The sequence below is a fragment of the Tursiops truncatus genome, chromosome 6, assembly GCF_011762595.2.
Source record: "Tursiops truncatus isolate mTurTru1 chromosome 6, mTurTru1.mat.Y, whole genome shotgun sequence".
Classification (NCBI taxonomy): domain Eukaryota; kingdom Metazoa; phylum Chordata; class Mammalia; order Artiodactyla; family Delphinidae; genus Tursiops; species Tursiops truncatus.
In genome coordinates this window covers 88,461,415-88,481,476 of record NC_047039.1, presented here as the reverse complement: position 1 = coordinate 88,481,476, position 20,062 = coordinate 88,461,415, and the positions used below count along the sequence as shown (strand labels likewise).

The window sequence follows — 20,062 nt, the reverse complement described above, 5'->3', positions numbered from 1 at the left end:
TACAGAAGCCCAACTGTACTCCCACAGCCCACTTCAGGCTGCTGTGTGGAACGGCTCTCATAAAACAGTATGAGCCAGCTCCAGCACATGACTTAGCTAACTCCAGCACAAAATATTAGCGTGAGCCAATACATTACCCAATACATTAAAATTTAAAGTCTATAATATGTTTATCTATTAACATATAACAAGCACTACTTTCATGTCATATATTTGCCACATAAAGTATATCTCAGTAACAGATCATTTTCTAGCTCTTTATGCTTAAAACTAGAAAAAGATAAATAATAAACTCTTAGAATGCCACAGTATAAAATATGACAAATTTAAAAGCCCCTATAAACCACTTTATGAAAAATAAGTAGTTTGTTTAATCAGTACAAGCTAAGGATTGAGTTCAAAACAGTTAGGTTTGGGTAACAGGGGTTTGGATCTTGCCTACCAATAACTGGGCAGCATTCCTGCTTTAGAACAGCGGTCCACAAACGTTTTGAGTGTGCATCTCTAGTGGTAAAAGTGTTTTAAGACACTCCTTAATATATGTCAATTAATTTATAAATTATGTACATGTACAACTGTATCATAAAATGTACACCAAACTGACTTTTAAAAGGATGAGATAAAAAATAAACAGTTAATTCCATTAAGACATTGTCTTAATGTCCTTTTGCTACTCTGTTTCTAATAGTTTGGTTTCTGAACCATAGTGCCTCATCATGGGCATCTTAGCATACACATATTCTACTCTGGATTGTGTTCTCTTAGAGCATAAATTCAGAAGCAATGAATCTGAGGAGCAAGGATTCTGTAAACAATAAATTGAAGCAGGGGATTGGAGCAGGGCTGGGATTTAGGAAATGGTCAATGAGATTGATTACAAAGATCAGAATGCATTCAGAAAATTCTTATACTTATTAGTTTCCTGTGAACCTAGTAAATAAGCTATCTGCTTCCAAAATACAATGGTGGAATAAGCATAGGTAGCAGCTATAAGCACTCCCATGCCAAAAGAGAGAAAATGGAAGGAAGAAAGTGATCACAGTCCTATGCAATTTCAAAATCCAGCAGGGCAAATTCCATTAGGTTTCAAGACCCAGGAATAATCTTCTGTGGCCTGAGGCTCCATCCTCTGAGTTTACAGCTCTAATCTCTGCATTCATGGCTCTGGCTTTTGCACCTGTGACTCCAGTCTATGGGTCTGGCCTCAGGTTTCTAGGCCCGCAGGTCCGACCTTAAAGCCATTCTTCCTTTTCCCTGAATGGTAGCACATACGACAGCTAAAAATTTTATCAGCCTGTTTCTACCTGTAGAATTTTGCTAGTCTGACTTCTTTTATTTCATCTTGTCTCTGTCCCTTTCAGTCCAACCTGGCAGTGTTTCTGCTGATACAACACTTTCAAAAATCTTTTGGGTTTCCTATGCATGACACAGGGGATCCACGCCATCAGTCAAGATGGTCCTTCACGGATCTTTCCTGGATAATCTCATCTCTATTCCAGGCTTCTGCTATAATAGCTGAATGGATCCATGAATCACACGCCTAATCTCTTTTAACACTAGCAAATGTTGTCCAGCCACACCCTTAACTTGCTCTCCACAGCAAGCTTTTCCTAAGAATCACTCTCCTAATTTTATCATCTTTTGCAATCTGTATAGGCTGAGAATTTCCCAAATCATCAAGTCTTGGTTTCTTTGTTTAGCAGTTATTCCCTCAATTCAACTCTTTCCTCTCACACTTCACTGTAAGAAGCAAGAAGAAACCAGCTCAGACTGCCAACACTTTGCTTCTGAAACTCAACTAAATATCCAAGTTCAATGCTTACAGATTATGCTTTCCACACAACTGCAGCCATACAACTAAATCACCTTTCTTCCAGTTTCCAGTATCATGTTCCTCAATTCCTCTAAGACCTCGCCAGCACCTCTAACATTCATATTTTTACCAACATCCTGTTTATTACAATGTATGTATTCTCTAAGACCATACAGGCTTTTTCCACTATGCAAAAGTATTTGGTAATAAATATATGAAAACATATATATATGCATACACAAAATATCATAATGGATCCCAATGATTTCACTTGACAAATTGTTAATCATTCATTCATTCACATAATATTTACTGTCTACTATGTGATAGGTGTTTAGGATATAAGAGCAATCAAAAAAGACAAAATCCCTATACTTCACCTCTTGTATTCTTTGAAGCATGGAGGAAAGCCAAAGGGAGAGAAAAATAAACATAATGAATAAGTAAATTATAAAATATGATAAATGCTGTGGGAGAAATAGAGGGAAGTGTTGCAATTTTAAGCAGGGTAGTCCTCATTGAGAAGGTAAGCTCTGAGAAAATCCTTTGAGCAAAGCAGATAAGGGAGTTGGCCACCTGAGGAAGAAGATTCTAGGCAGAGAGAGAAGTTAGTTTTAAACCAGACAACACCTGGCTTGCTCAAGGACAGAGTGCAGTGAGCAAGGCAGAGAACAGTAAGAGCTGAAGTCAGAGCAAATTAGATGCGGGAGAGACACAGATCTTGGAGGGTCTCACAGGCCATCTGGGGAGTCACTGCAAGGTTCTGAACACAGGAGAATCACAATCTGATTTCAGTTTTACAGTCCCAAGAAATGTTTCATGGAAGACGTTTCAAAGCACATACTCAAAATGAGAAAAATTTCCCCTGAATAACACCAATGCTTTATTTATAACTTATTATCAATCAAAGCTCCTTTGTTCTATTTCTAAACTACATCATTTAAGCTTTAAGGGGTACATTCCAAGGTAAACATCCTGAAATCTACCGGTTCACTCAAACATATACTTCATCATTCATACTGCTTCTCAACCTTCATTTTTAATCCATTCTAACGAGCTTATTTTCACATGAAGACTTCCTCACCTTGCTTATTATGGCCACTAAATCCTAAGGCTTTCCTTATTGAATTGTGGGAATAGTAACTGTATTTCTCTATTTCATTTTCAGGTGCATCAGGGATATATTTGTGACTTATTTAAGATTGGGTCAGTGTCTTTAGAGAACACCTAATGATTAGATTCTCTTAAATAGGTGCAAAAGGTAGTCTGCATCGTACAAGCATAGAATGGGTTATTTCCTCTAATCTTTTTCTTATTTTTATATGTATTGCGTTGGCCAAAAGGTTTGTTCAGTTTCTTCCAAGATGGCTCTAGCAGCACTTAATTGTCTTTAACTTTATTCGAAACAATTTTGTTAGATTGTATGTGACAGCTGTCACATCAGTGTGCAGTTAAAAAAAGACTTATCAAAATTAGTGAATTTTTGTGTAGCCATTTTAACATTGAAGGTGGAAGGAAAAAAGCAACGTTTTTGGCATATTATGCTTTATTATTTCAAGAAAGGTAAAACACAGCTGAAACACAAAAAAAGATTTGTGCAGTGTATGGAGAAGGTGCTGTGACTGACTGAACATGTCAAAAGTGGACCGTGAAGTTTCATGCTGGAGATTTCTCACTGGATGATGCTCCACGGTTGGGCAGGCCAGTTGAAGCTGATAGAGACCAAATCGAAATATTAACTGAGAACAGTCAACATTATACCATGCCGGAGATAGCCGACATACTCAAAATATCCAAATCAAGTGTTGAAAATCATTTGCACCAGCTTGGTTATGTTAATTGCTTTGGTGTTTGGGTTCCACATGAGTTAAGTGAAAAAAATCTTTTTGACCGTATTTCCGCATGTAATTCTCTACTAAACATAATGAAAATGTTCCATTTTTAAAACATATTGTGATGGGCGATGAAAAGTGGATACTGTACAATAATGTGGAACGGAAGAGATCGTGGGGCAAGTGAAATAAACCACCACCAAGCACACCACAGGCCAGTCTTCATCCAAAGAGGCTGATGTTGTGTATGTGGTGGGATTGGAAGGGAGTCCTCTATTATGAGCTCCTTCCGGGAAACCAAAAGATTAATTCCAAGAAGTACTGCTCCCAATTAGACCAAATGAAAGCAGCACTAGATGAAAAGTGTCCAGAATTAATCAACAGAAAATGCATAATCTTCCATCAGGATAACGCAAGACCGCATGTTTCTTTGATGACCAGGCAAAAACTGTTACAGCTTGGCTGGGAAGTTCTGATTCATCTGCCATGTTCACCAGACATTGCACCTTCGAATTTCCATTTACTTCAGTCTTTATAAAATTCTTTTAATGGAAAAAAAATCAATTCCCTGGAAGACTGTAAAAGGCACCTGGAACAGTTCTTTGCTCAAAAACATAAAAAGTTTTGGGAAGATGTAATTATGAAGTTGCCTGAAAAATGGCATAAGGTAGTGGAACAAAAGGGTGAATACATTGTTCAATAAACTTCTTGGTAAAAATGAAAAAAGTGTCTTTTTTTTTACTTAAAAACCGAAGGCACTTTTTGGCCAACCCAATAGTTAAATTCACCTCTCACTTTTAAAGCAACTAACAGGGCTTTACGATAATGTATTGACTGTTACCATAACCTTGACATTTTACTACCAGGAACTATGAATAATTTGAAATCTGGGTGAAAATTAATGAAAATGCCAAGAGCCTGCAACTGATTCCAGAGAATTCTCTTCCTATGTAGTTCTTGCTCCATAAATACACACTCTTCCCACAGTTCTACAATAATCCAAGAGTTTTTGTTTGGTTTTATTTTCTAAGAGGAGGAACCCACAGAAAAAGGAATCAATATTTAGTTTAAAAGCTACATTTAAGAGAGCAGACTTCTTGAAAAACTTAGGTTTCCTGGTTTTCTTCCCATTATCCCTTTTATTTATTTGTTTGTTTCATCCACATTTAGAGATCCCAAAATGTGTTTTTAAATAAACTGGTAAGATCTAACGATAAAAGGCTAAGTCTCAGTACAGTCTATACCAACTCACTAGGACATCTTCAGCCATTCATCAGCTTCTGGTTTCCAACAGCCTTTTACCAACTGCTCAAAATTCGTGATAATGCTACCACCTGCACCTAAAAAGAACAAGATAAAACAAGAATACTTAACCAATTTTCTTGAGAAAATATATGAAATAAAGCCATAATTCTATCTTTTGACTTAAAATTCCAAAATCAACTCCAAAATATGATTCTTGGGAGGGAGAAAAAAGTTGTCTTGTACGTTTATGATACAGAGACAATAACAATTCTTTCATGGCAACTGTCTATTGTACTACAAATAAGGTTAAAATTGGGGCCTCAGACAGAGATGTGGCTAGAGGTTTGTTTCTGACCTGAAAAAATAAACTTCTCTGCTTTATCACTTCCTTTCCTAATTTTAGTTTTAGGGGCAGTACACTATAACAACAGATTGAGAAATTTATTCAGTTCCAACATACAATAAAGGTAGGTAATGCAGAGTGAACATGAACCCATAATCAATCACATTTACTATTTCAGGTTATTCAGGATGAAAAAAGTGAGAAAAAAAAAACAGAGCAAAGTTTTTTAATTACACGTGCCACATAATTTCTTATGTAAACTTGTTTTATTTATGGTGGTGGCTACACATTAACTACAAATCCCTCTGGTTATGGCTTCTAATCAAACCAATAATAAATATTCTATTTTTAAGACAATCAGGCTCAAAAGAATGGCTGATGACTAGTACTAGTGAATAGTGCCAGTTTTGAATTAACTTTACCAGCCAACAGAAACAAGGCTTCCATCTTCCAAAAAAGACTGTTATTGAAGTATGTGGTCCCCATTAATTTAACTAGAGAATTGTTCAGTAGTTGTAGTACACCAATAACAGAATATTTATGAACACATATTGTTAATATTACCTCGGGCCCATCCAATAGCTATCATGACTATCCAGCCATTTTTGTAATAGCTATTAGCATGGGTGACTCCACCTACTATTTTCCAAGTTCTGGTCACTTCCTTCATTCCCACAGCCAAGAGTTGAACAGGTAGGAATGAATATCCCTGGGAAACAAGGTCACGGGGGCAAAAAAATACAATATACCTGAAATTAAAATTTAAATATTTTAATACATGAGTGGAATCAGAAGAACAAAAATTAAAATCCAGAATATCAGCAATAACAATTTGATAAAACACAACAAATGGAATTATCCATATAAACATGGAATTTGACTGCAAGAAGACCACAGATTGGGTAAAGTCAATTTTTTTTTTTTTTTTTTTGGCTACTCCGTGCAGCATGTGGGATCTTAGTTCTCTGACCACGGATCAAACCCGTGCCCCCTGCAGTGGAAGCACAGAATCTTAACCACTAGACCACCAGGGAAGTCCCAAAGTCAATTTTTTAACATCACATGAAGCACATAAAATAATCTGCCAAAAAGTCATAATCAAAGGGGAATATAAATTTTGTACTTCTGAGTACTCTATAAATGCAAAAAGTATTCACTGAGTTCCTAATTTGTGACTACACTAGTCTAGAAGCTAAGTGCTGAATCCACCAACAAAATTAAGCAAGTGTATAATCACTTCCGGTTTTGGGCTTCTCTAGGTAGGGTGCCTTTGTCTTTGGAAAAGGAATTAGAAAAGGGACCTTAGTAGCTGAGCAAGGGACACCATTTCAATCCCACTTACATCTTCACCTGTGCCCCTCTGTGCATAAACTGCAACCTATACAGAGAAAGGTCATTGCTCTCAAGGAGACAGATTCACTCGTGTTAAGGAAAAACTTATTTTCATATGGCTAAAAGAATATGAAGCTTGTTCTTCAATTTAGTTGAGTAAGTTTAAGTTTTAACCAATTCAATTGTGATGTTAGTTTAAGAATAATTCACTCCTCCTCAGGTGAATTATTTTTTGAAGCCTCTTTTGTTCTAAACACCTGTTCAACAATTTAACAGTAGTGTTGATTGGAAAACACAGCACTTTTTCCCCCCATTCCTAAAATACTCTCTGGCAGACAATTTTGTGCTTAAAGCAGAACATTTATCTTGATACAGAATACACTGCAAGAAAGAAGTACTCTCTCTCTGCTAAAAGAAGTTGTTAACCTTATTGTAATTCATGGCTCATAAAGTCTGAATTCCTAAAAGTATTCGTGGAATATGAAATCCTGTTTGCCAAAACACTGCTTCAGGGACCCAATGTAAGATGAAATGGTTTGTTCAGCCTGAAGCACCCTCTCTTTCTTCAACTCCATTTACCAATTCCTTCCTATTCTTCAAGATACATTTAAATACTACCATATACATTGACTTTGGGAGTTTTGTTTTATTTAATATTCTCAGTTCAGACTAAATTCTGATGGTTCTGTACAACTAAAACAACTGGTTCCTATACTTCAACATAGCTCTTTAGACATTTTTCTTTATAATATATAAAGGCTATAATATTCAAATTGTAACAGTCCTTAGATGGCAGGAATCATTCATCTTGTTACCCCCTGAAACTCAGCATAATAAAAAGTAGCCCTGGACTTCCCTGGTGGCACAGTGGTTAAGAATCCACCTGCCAATGCAGGGGACACAGGTTCGAGCCCTGGTCTGGGAAGATCCCACATGCCATGGAGAAACTAAGCCCGTGTGCCACAACTACTGAGCCTGCACTGTAAAGCCCATGAGCCACAACTACTGAGCCCACATGCCGCAACTACTGAAGCCCGCGGGCCTAGAGGCTGCACTCCGGAACAAGAGAAGCCACCACAATGAGAAGCCCACGTACCACAACGAAGAGTAGCCACTGCTCGCCACAACTAGAGAAAGCCCGTGCACAGCAATGAAGACCCAATGCAGCCAAAAATAAATAAATAAATTTATTAACAAAAAAACAGTAGGCCTGAGTTAAATCATTTATTAACAGTTAAAAAATTAGCAGGAGGCAAACCACAAAATATATCAAATCAAAGAATCATCTGATAATTAAAGAGTTTGAGACAAAGGAATAAATTATCTAAAAGTAGTAAAAGCTTTTTAAAAATGACTGGTATTATATAAAATCTTTAATGTTCATATAACATTTTGAAAGCCTCTATACAAGTCTCTCTTTAAATATAGAACAAATTTCCAGGAAGTTGGCTAGGTGCCAGGGGGAAAAAAACAAAGTTACACCTAAGCAATTTTTAAATGTATTTTTAAATAAAATAAAAATATTTTGGTATCCACTCTAGATTAGATTAAGACAGGGAGATTTGGTTTCACTTTAGCAGTAATGAATGCTCAAAATACTCAAACAAAAAAACAACAAAACAAAAATAATACACACGACCCCATTTTCATTCTCTACACCAAGACTATCTTCAACATGAGTTAAAAGGCTACACTATCACAAGAGCAATCTTGGACTTCTTTTTTTTTTTTTTGGCTGTGTCACGGGGCATGCGGGATCTTAGTTCTCCAACTAGGGATAAAACCTGTGCCCCCTGCAGTGGAAGCATGGAGTCTTAACCACTGGACCACCAGGGAAGTCCCAATCTTGGACTTTTTACACTCAACTATGTGACATTATGGCATATGGTCTAAAATTTGTAATTACTGCTATTTCTAATAAATAAGTCTTTATTGCATCAATCAGATACATAAGTCCCCTATATCTGAACCTTCAAGTCGCGAACTTTCAAAGATGTGAACATGCGTTCCCATGTCCAATCACATAAGTTAGTTCATATGTCTGGCATACATTATCACACGCATACGTCCTCTACAAGTGGTTGTGTTCTGTGTACTTTTCTGCACAGTACTGTATAGAGTATAGTAGTACAGTATCTTTATTTCAAGCCCCGGATATCCGGGAGCAAGCGTTAAAAGCAGCAGTGATGTAGCTGCTACTGCTAAGAAGAGCCAAGCGATAAGGACGGAAACAAAAGTAAAATAATTGAGTGGAGTGAGGCGAAAAGATGGTAGATGTCGCTCGTTCTTATAACACGAATCGTTCAACCATCGGCACGATTCTAAAGAACAAGGACAAGATCATGTTAACACGAAGTCTGCTATGCCGGTGATGTCAACAATAATATTGAAAAAGAACGGAAAAGTGATGGAGGAGATGGAGAAACTTCTCACTGTGCGGATGCAGGATCAACATCAGCACTGAGTCCTGCTCAGCTTAATGCTGATTCAAGAGAAAGCTAAAAGCCTTTATGAAGACTTGAAGAAGAAACGTGGCGAAGAATCAGAGGGCACACCTTTTAATGCCAGCCATGGCTGGTTTCATCAGTTTAAGGCAGAGCCAACCTTCACAACGTAAAACTAAGTGGCGAGGCAGCAAGTGCAGATACGGTAGCCGCTCGAGAATTTCCTGAAACACTTCAAGAAATTATTGATGAAGGTGCATATTTACCCAAGCAGGTTTTTAATGTGGATGAGACAGAACTGTACTGGAAGAGGATGCCAGACTGAAGTTACATCAGTAAGGAGGAAAAGCTGATGTCAGGCTATAAAGCAGCAAAGAATAGGCTAACTCTGTAGTTTGGTGGCAATGCTTCCAGCAATATGCAGCTGAAGCCTCTCTTAGTTTATCATTCAGAGAACCCAAGAATCCTTAAACACATAGCCAAAGGCTCTCTTCCTGTTGTGTGGAAGAGTAATAACCCCAAGCCTGAGTTACACAGGCCATTTTCCAGGACTGGTTTTTCTAGCACCTTATCCCAGAGGTAGAGAAATATTGCTTGGCAAAGGACATCCCATTCAACATTCTTTTGCTACTCCGGGCCACCCCCCATTCATGGATGACTTTCATCTCAACCTCAAAGTAGTGCATCTGTCACCAAATACTATGTTGCTCATCCAACCTATGGACCAGGGAGTTATACCAACTTTCAAGAAATATTATTTACATCACACTTTTCATCAGGCAGTAAAGGCGAGTGACGGATCAGGAACAACCCCAACCCTGCAACATTTCTGGAAGGACTGTAACATCTACAAGGTCATAAAAAATATCAACTTTGATTGGCATGAGGTTATGGCCATCACCACGACTGGGGTTTGGAAGAACCTTTGCCCACAGTTTGTTCATGATTTTCGTGGATTTGAGAAGGTGGATGAGGAGTCCAAAGAGGTCTTCAGCAACTTAGTGACCCTCAGCGAATAGCTGGCGCTAGATCTGCAAGAGGACGACTTCAATGTACTCCTTGCTGTGCAACACGAGGAGTTTAGTATTGAAGACCTGATGCAATTGGAGGCCCAGAGAAAACACGAAGAGATAAGAGGAAGAAGAAGTAACCGAAGAACTGAAGAGATTCATGATACAGGAAATGGCAAGGGGATTTTCTTTATTTGAGGAGGCACTGTTAGTTTTTGAGGCACAGGACCCGAATATAGAACGGTACGCAAAGGTTGCAGCAGCCATTCAGAATGCAATCCAGGGCTACACTGTCATCTACGATGAGAAAAAAAAAAAGCGACTACCCAGACACCACTGGATCGTTTTTTCAAGAGGGTAGATAGAATTAAATCAAGCAAGGAACCAGAACCTCTGCCATCAACGTCAGGCCTGAGTGGAATTGCGGCTTGCCCTCCCCTCCGTCTCCTGTTGCTGACGATCCTTCAGCTCTGCCATCTCCCACCTCCTCTCCCTCTTCCAGTCAGTAACGTTTCTTCCCTGTTCACTTGAAGCCAGCCCCTGTATGCCAGCTGTTGTACTGTACTGCTGTACTTTTCAAGGTACTGTACTGTAAGATTTTAAATGTTTTCTTTATTTTTGTGTGTTTTTTATGTATTATTTGTGGAAAAGTATTATACACCTATTACAGTACCGTACTACATAGCCAATTGTTAGTTAGGTACCTAGGCTAACTTTGTTGGACTTACAAACAAGTTCCACTTAAGAACGAGCTCTCAGAACTGAACTCGTTTGTACGTAGGGGACTTACTGTATTTCTAAAGTATACCTACAATATGCTAATATTTTAAACAGAAAACAGTTCTTGTTTCAATTGTTAAATAGCCACAGGGCAAAAGAACAACTATTTATTGTGCTCAGTAGACTTACAAGTAAGCAGATCAGACCAGTGGTGCCCTAAGTAGCCATTCCTGCTCTATAACACAAGTCACCTTTTAAAAATTCCATCAATGACTCACTCAACAAACACTCATTAAGAAATCATCATGTCCCTCCTATAAAGATTATAATTTCACCTTTAACTAAAATTGTAACATCTATGGAACTTTTAACTTGAAAAGTGCTTAAAGAAAACATATCAAAAATGAAGGACTAGAACATATCAGACATGAAACGGAACGAGAAGGCAATTTATTTCTCATACATTTTTAAGTCTAAGTGACTTAATCTAAGTAATTAACATAGAGAAAAAAATGACAAGGAAGAGTGCTAAATAACAGAAGTTAGTCTAAAACAGGATACAGGAATTCAGCTTGGTGATTTGACAGAGAATGCGCAGTCCAGCTATGCCTCTTCCTCCTGCCGTTTTCTTGTAAACAAGGTACCCTCGGGAAGGTCTGTGGGAGGCTTGCTTTAGGGTCTTGGTGCTCCGGCCATGTGTGAGGCCTAAGCCTCTTAGGTGGAAGAGCCAAGTTTAGGACACTGGACCACCAGAGACCTCCCAGCCCCACGTAATAACAATCAGCAAAAGCTCTCCAAGAGATCTCCACCTAAACACAAAGACCTGGCTCCACTCAACAACCAGCAAGCTCCAGTGCTGGACGCCCCATGCCAAACAACTAGCAAGACAGGAACACAACCCCACCCATCAGCACAGAGGCTGCCTAAAATCAAAATAAGTTCACAGACACCCCAAAACACAACACTGGACATTGTCTTACACACAAGAAACACAAACTCCAGCCACAACCACCAGAACACAGGCACCAGCCCCCTCCACCAGGAAGCCTACACAACCCACTGAACCAACCTTAGCCACTGGAGGCAGACACCAAAAACAACAGCAACTACAAACGTGCAGCCTGCTAAACGGAGACCCTAAACACAGTAAGTTAAGCAAAATGAGAAGACAGAGAAATACTCAGCAGATGAAGGAGCAAAGTAAAAACCCACCAGACCAAACAAATGAAGAGGAAATAGGCAGTCTACCTGAAAAAGAATTCAGAGTAACGGTAGTAAACATGATCCAAAATCTTGGAAATAGAATGGAAAAAATACAAGAAACGTTTAACAAGAAACTAGAAGAACTAAAGAGCAAACAAACAGGGATGAACAACACAATAAATGAAATTTAAAATTCTCTAGAAGGAATCAATAGCAGAATAACTGACGCAGAAGAACGGATAAGTGACCTAGAAGATAAAATAGTGGAAATAACTACCACAGAGCAGAATAAAGAAAAAAGAATGAAAAGAATTGAGGACAGTCTCAGAGACCTCTGGGACAACATTAAACGCACCAATATTCAATTATAGGGCTCCCAGAAGAAGAAGAGAAAAAGAAAGGGTCTGAGAAAATATTTCAAGAGATTATAGTTGAAAACTTCCCTAATATAGGAAAGGAAATAGTCAATCAGGCCCAGGAAACGCAGAAAGGATAAATCCAAGGAGAAAGACGCCAAAACACATATTAATCAAACTATCAAAAATTAAATACAAAAAAAAATATTAAAAGCAGCAAGGGAAAAACAACAAAAACCATACAAGGGAATCCCCATAGGTTAACAGCTGATCTTTCAGCAGAAACTCTCCAAGCCAGAAGGGAGCGGCAGGACATATTTAAAGTGATGAAAGGGAAAAACCTAAAACCAAGATTACTCTACCAGGCAAGAACCTCATTCAGATTCAATGGAGAAGTTAAAAACTTTACAGACAAGCAAAAGCTAACAGAATTAAGTACCACCAAACCAGCTTTACAGCAAATGCTAAAGGAACTTCTCTAGGCAGAAAACACAAGAGACGGAAAAGACCTACAATATCAAACCCAAAACATTTAAGAAAATGGTAATAGGAACACACATAGATAATTACCTTAAATGTACATGGATTAAATGCTCCAAACAAGACACAGACTGGCTGAATGGATACTGAAACAAGACGCATATATATGCTGTCTACAAAAGACCCACTTCAGACCTAGGGACACATACAGACTGAAAGTGAGGGGATGGAAAAAGATATTCCATGCAAATGGAAATCAAAAGAAAGCTGGAGTAACGATATTCGTATCAGATAAAATAGACTTTAAAATAAAGACTATTAAAACAGACAAAGAAGGACACTACATAACGATCAAGGGATGAATCCAAGAAGAAGATATAACAATTGTAAATGCGTATGAACCCAGAACAGGAGCAGCTCAATACATAAGGGAAATGCTAACAGCCACAAAAGGGGAAATCGACAGTAGCACAATCATAGTAGGGGACTTTAACACCCCACTTTCACCAATGGACAGATCACCCAAAATGAAAATAAATAAGGAAATGCAAGCTTTAAATGACACATTAAACAAGATGGACTTAATTGATATTTAAAGGACATTCCATCCAAAAACAACAGAATACGCTTTCTTCTCAAGTGCTCATGGAACATTCTCCAGGATAGATCATATCTTGGGTCACAAATTAAGCCTTGGTAAACTTATGAAAACTGAAATCATATTAAGTATCTTTTCTGACCACAACGCTATGAGACTAGATATCAATTACAGGAAAAATCCTGTAAAAAAATAAAAACACATGGATGCTAAACAATACACTACTAAATAACCAAGAGATCACTGAAGAAATCAGAGGAAATCAAAAAAAACCTAAAAACAAACGACAATGAAAACACAACAACCCAAAATCTATGGGATGCAGCAAAAGCAGTTCTAAGAGGGAGCTTAGAGCAATACAATCCTACCTCAAGAAGCAAGAAACATCTTAAATAAACAACCTAACCTTACACCTAAAGCAATTAGAGCAAGAAGAACAAAAAAACCAAAAAAACAAAGTTAGCAGAAGGAAAGAAATCATAAAAATGAGATCAGAAATAAATAAAAAAGAAATGAAGGACATAAGAGCAAAGATCAGTAAAACTGAAAGCTGGTTCTTTGAGAAGATAAAATTGATAAACTATTAGCCAGACTCTTCAAGAAAAAAGGGAAAAGACTCAAATCAACAAAATTACACATGAAAAAGGAGAAGTAACAACTGACACTCCAGAAATACAAAGGACCATGAGAGGTTACTACAAGCAACTGTATGCCAATAAAATGGACAACCTGGAAGAAATGGACAAACTCTTGGAAAAGCACAACCTTCCGAGACTGAACCAGGAAGAAATAGAAAATATAAAGAGACCAGTCACAAGCACTGAAATTGAAACTGTGATTAAAAATCTTCCAACAAACAAAAGCCCAGGACCAGATGGCTTCACAGGCAAATTCTATCAAACATTTAGAGAAGAGCTAACACCTATCCTGCTCAAACTCTTCCAAAATATTGCAGATGGAGGAACACTCCCAAACTCATTCTACAAGGCCACCATCACCTGATACCAAAACCAAAGATGTCACAAAGGAAGAAAACTACAGGCCAATATCACTGATGAACATAGATGCAAAAATCCTCAACAAAAAACTAGCAATCAGAATCCAACAGCACAGTAAAAGGATCATACACCATGATCAAGTGGGGTTTATCCCAGGAATGCAAGGATTCTTCAATATATGCAAATCAATCAACATGATACACCATATTAACAAACTGCAGGAGAAAAACCATATGATCATCTCAACAGATGCAGAAAAAGCTTTCAACAAAATTCAACACCCATTTATGATAAAAACCCTCCAGAAGGTAGGCACAGAGGGAACTTACCTCAACATAATGAAGGCCATATATGACAAACCCACAGCCAACATGGATCTCAATGGTGAAAAACTAAAACCATTTCCACTAAGACCAGGAACAAGACAACGTTGCCCACTCTCACCACTATTATTCAACATAGTTTTGGAAGTTTTAGCCACAGCAATCAGAGAAGAAAAAGAAATAAAAGGAATCCAAATCGGAAAAGAAGAAGTAAAACTGTCACTGTTTGCAGATGACATGATACTATACATACAGAATCATAATGATACCACCAGAAAACTACTAGAGCTAACCAATGAAGTTCGTAAAGTAGCAGGATACAAAATTAATGCACAGAAATCTCTTGCATTCCTATACACTAATGACAAAAAATCTGAAATTGAAATTAAGGAAACACTCCCATTTACTGCTGCAATAAAAAGAACACAATACCTAGGAATAAACCTACCTAAGGAGACAAAAAAACCTGTATATAGAAAACTATAAGACACTGATGAAAGAAACAGATGGAGAGACATACCATGTTCTTGGAATGGAAGAATCAACATTGTGAAAATGACTCTACTACCCAAAGCAATCTACAGATTCAATGCAATCCCTATCAAATTACTAATGGCATTTTTTTACAGAACTATAACAAAAAACTTCACAATTTGTATGGAAACACAAAAGACCCTGAATAGCCAAAGCAGTGTTGAGAAAGAAAAACGGAGCTGGAGGAATCAGGCTCCCTGACTTCAGAGTATACTACAAACCTACAGTACCTTCAGTAATGGTACTGGCATAAAAACAAAAATATAGATCAATGGAACAGGACAGAAAGCCCAGAGATAAACCCATGCACATATGGTTACCTTATCTTTGATACAGGAGGCAAGAATATACAATGGAAAAAAGACAATCTCTTCAATAAGTGGTGCTGGGAAAACTGGACAGCTATATGTAAGAGAATGAAATTAGAACACCCCCTAACACCATACACAAAAATAAACTCAAAATGGATTCAAGACCTAAATGTAAGGCCAGACACTAAAAAACTCTGAGAGGAAAACATAGGCAGAACACTCTATGACATAAATCACAGCAAGATCCTTTTTTGGCCCACCTCCTAGAAAAATGGAAATAAAAACAAAAATAAACAAATGGGACCTAATGAAACTTAAAAGCTTTTGCACAGAAAAGGAAAACATAAACAAGATGAAAAGACAACCCTCAGAATGGGAAAAAATATTTGCAAACGAAGCAACTGACAAAGGATTAATCTCCAAAATTTACAAGCAGCTCATGCAGCTCAATATCAAAAAAAACAAGCAACCTGGGGCTTCCCCGGTGGCGCAGTGGTTGAGAGTCCGCCTGTCGATGCAGGGGACATGGGTTCGTGCCCCGGTCCAGGAAGATCTCACATGCCGCAGAGCGGTTGGGCCCATGAGCCATGGCCGCTGAGCCTGCGCGTCCGGAGCCTGTGCTCTGCAACGGGAGAGGCCACAGCAGTGAGAGGGCCGCGTACCGCAAAAAAAAAAAAATAATAAATAAAAATAAAGTTTAAAGAAAAAAACAACAAGCAACCCAACCCAAAAATGGGCAGAAGACCTAAATAGACATTTCTCCAAAGATGATATACAGATTGCCAACAAACACATGAAATGATGCTCAACATCACTAATCATTAGAGAAATGCAAATCAAAACTACAATGAGGGGCTTCCCTGGTGGCGCAGTGGTTGAGAATCTGCCTGCTAATGCAGGGGACATGGGTTCGAGCCCTGGTCTGGGAGGATCCCACATGCCACGGAGCAACTAGGCCCGTGAGCCACAACTACTGAGCCTGCGCGTCTGGAGCCTGTGCTCCGCAACAAGAGAGGCCACGATAGTGAGAGGCCCGCGCACCGCAATGAAGAGCGGCCCCCGCTTGCCACAACTGGAGAAAGCCCTCGCACAGAAACGAAGACCCAACACAGCAAAAATAAATAAATAAAATTAATTTTTAAAAAACAAAAACAAAAAAACAACTACAATGAGGTATCACCTCACACCTGTCAGAATGGCCATCATCAAAAAATCTACAAACAATAAATGCTGGAGAGGGTGTGGAGAAAAGGGAACCCTCTTGCACTGTTGGTGGGAATGTAAATTGATACAGCCACTATGGAGAACAGTATGCAGGTTCCTTAAGAAACTAAAAATAGAACTACCATACAACCCAGCAATCCTACTACTGGGCATATACCTTGAGAAAACCATAATTCAAAAAGAGACACGTACCACAACGTTCACTGCAGCACTTTTTACAACAGCCAGGACATGGAAGCAATCTACGTGCCCATCAACAGATAAATGGATAAAGAAGATGTGGCAATATATAAATAGAATATTACTCAGCCATAAAAAGAAGCGAAATTGAGGTATTTGTAGTGAGGTGGATGGACCTAGAGTCTGTCATACAGAGTGAAGTAAGTCAGAAAGAGAAAAACAAATACCATATGCTTACACATATATATGGAATCTAAAAAAAAATGGTTCTGAAGAACCTGGGGGCAGGACAAGAATAAAGACGCAGACATAGAGAATGGACTTGAGGACATGGCGAGTGGTTAGGGTAAGCTGGGACGAAGTGAGAGAGTAGCACTGACATATATGCACTACCAAATGTAAAAGAGATAGCCTGTGGGAAGCAGCCGCATAGCACAGGGAGATCAGCTTGGTGCTTTGTGACCACCTAGAGGGGTCCGATAGGGAGGGTGGGAGGAAGATGCAAGAGTGAGGCGATATGGGGATATATGTATACGTACAGCTGATTCACTTTGTCATACAGCAGCAACTAACACAACATTGTAAATCAATTATACTCCAATAAAGATGTTAAAAATAAAATAAAATAAAACAGGATACAAGCAGGATGCGAGTTCACTGACAAATGAAAGCTAACCCAGTTTAAGTAGGAAAGACGAAATTAGAATTTAGGTTAATACCAAGAGCTGAGCTTCCCACGGTTAGTCTCTGAGAACTGTTTTCACCCTTCCTTAATTTTCCTCCTCTGACTACCAAAACAGTATGACTTAACTCGGCCAAAACAGAACAGTAAGTTAAATACAGTTCATATTAGTCCAATACAAGAGCTTTGCTCTTGCTCTTACTACTCTAACAAATTAATAATTTTATGTATATGCTTTGAAAAAGACTATTACAGAATGACAGACCTATAAAACTATACCTTTTGTTGTACTCTTCCTCATAAAAATGCAGTCTCAGTTATGCAAATGTGCAATATATAACTGATACTTGGAAGTTAAAGGAAAACAAAATGGGGCATAAAAATCAATACACAGAGAAATTATAAAATATTTATTCCCCCCCAGAAACAGTTTTCAAAAAAAAAATCCTATGAAAGGGTACACTGTCTTCCAAACTATTAAACATACTAGGACATACCAAGTTATTGTTTCCCTTTGCCAGTAGATGGTGCTAATCTCCAAATGTGAGCACTATGAGCTACTGTACTAAAGATGACCTTGCCAATAAGTACATTCACATACTCCCTTACTTTAGCTTGCTAGAGTTTAAAGTACATTACAAACATCATTTTAATTTCCCAAATTAAAATCAAATGAAGCAAAGATTACACATTTGTTCTCAACATTAAAACCTTGAAAAAGAAAACAGTAAAATATACTATGCCTTTAAGCAAGCATCATTTTTTATATTTAAGGGTCTGTGAGCACAAAGACAATGCCAGTATTTCCCAAGTCCAAAACAATACACTGTATAAGTGCAGACTAAAGCACTAGGTAGTCTAGGTTTGAATGCTGGCTCCAGCTACTAGATACCTGTGATTCCTTGGGCAAGTTATTTAACCCTTCTTGCCTCAGATTCCCCATTTATTAAATGAAAATAATAGAGAGCCTACCTCACCAGTTTCTTGTGAGGTTAAATGAGATAATAAATGTAAAGCACTTAGAAAAGTGTCTGTACTACATCAGTGGCTGCTCTTGTTGTTTTGTAATGCCCAACAACTAGAATCAATAAAAATGCTCATCAGAAGAATAAATAAAATACAGTTATTAATATTAATAGATTCTACAACAGTGAGAAGGAATGAATGTACTATAGCTACTAGCAAAACACAGATGAATCTTAGTAACATAATGTTGAATGAAAAAAAGTCCTAGAGAACTATACAGAGCATAATACCCCATTTTAAAATAGGGCCAAAAACAAATAAAACTAAAAAAATCTATTGTTTATATATTCATATATAAAATATACACCTTTTTAAAAAATACAAACACAAAGATAAACACAGGGTAGAGGTTAACTGTGGAAAAAGTGCAGAGAGATGGGATTTGCGAGAGAAATATAAGTATATATATAAGTTATTGGTAAAGTCCAGTTCTTAGATTAAGTGCAATACAGTGGAGATGTAAATTATTACAACCATTTTGGGAAATGATTTCTCATTATCTAGTAGAGCTTAAAAATCACTTTCCCTGGGGCTTCCCTGGTTGCACAGTGGTTGAGAGTCTGCCTGCCGATGCAGGGGACACGGGTTCGTGCCCCGGTCCGGGAAGATCCCACATGCCGCGGAGCGGCTGGGCCCATGAGCCATGGCCGCTGAGCCTGCGCATCTGGAGCCTGTGCTCTGCAACGGGAGAGGCCACAGCAGTGAGAGGCCCGCGTACCGCAAAAAAAATAAAAAATAAAATAAAATAAAATAAATCACTTTCCCTATAACTCAGTAAATCTACTCTTAAGCTATATCAAGAGAAAATCTTACCCATGTACATCATGTTCTTAGCAATACTGTAACAGAAAAAATACTAGAAACAACTCTATGTCAACAGAGAAATGGATGAATATACGATGACAATTCATTCTGATAAGCTATACAGAAGTGAAAAGTAATAAATTACAAGCATACACAATAGACTGAATCTCAGGAACAGAGGCTGAACAAAAAAAGCAAGTCACTGAAAAATACATACATATGATTCCATTTATAAAATTTTCAAAAACTATATTATTGGGCTTCCCTGGTGGCGCAGTGGTTGAGAGTCCGCCTGCCGATGCAGGGGACACGGGTTCGTGCCCCGGTCCGGGAAGATCCCACATGCCGCGGAGCGGCTGGGCCCGTGAGCCATGGCCGCTGAGCCTGCGCGTCCGGAGCCTGTGCTCCGCAACGGGAGAGGCCACAACAGTGAGAGGCCCGCGTACCGCAAAAAAAAAAAAAAAAAAAAAAAAAAAAAAACTATATTATTTAGAAAAATATATGTCAGAACTGCATAGAAAACTAAAGGAATGAAAGGTACAAAATTAAGGGTAATTGTTACCTATGAGTAAGGAAGAGAGAAGATGGGATCGGGCTGAGGGTG

The 20,062-nt window shown here is 38.2% G+C and overlaps 1 protein-coding gene across 2 annotated transcripts in view; it reads right to left on the bottom strand.

Moving 5' to 3' along the window:
• TMEM38B (transmembrane protein 38B) overlaps window positions 1-20,062 on the bottom strand; it is a 70,087-nt gene that overhangs the window by 25,944 nt on the left and 24,081 nt on the right. For both annotated transcript variants that reach the window (XM_073806355.1, XM_019949100.3), the window contains exons 3-4: window positions 5,798-5,982; window positions 4,898-4,985 (exon numbers count right to left, since the gene is read on the bottom strand). In XM_073806355.1, coding sequence (XP_073662456.1) covers window positions 4,898-4,985; window positions 5,798-5,982 — 273 coding nt within the window. The remainder of the gene's footprint in view (window positions 1-4,897; window positions 4,986-5,797; window positions 5,983-20,062) is intronic.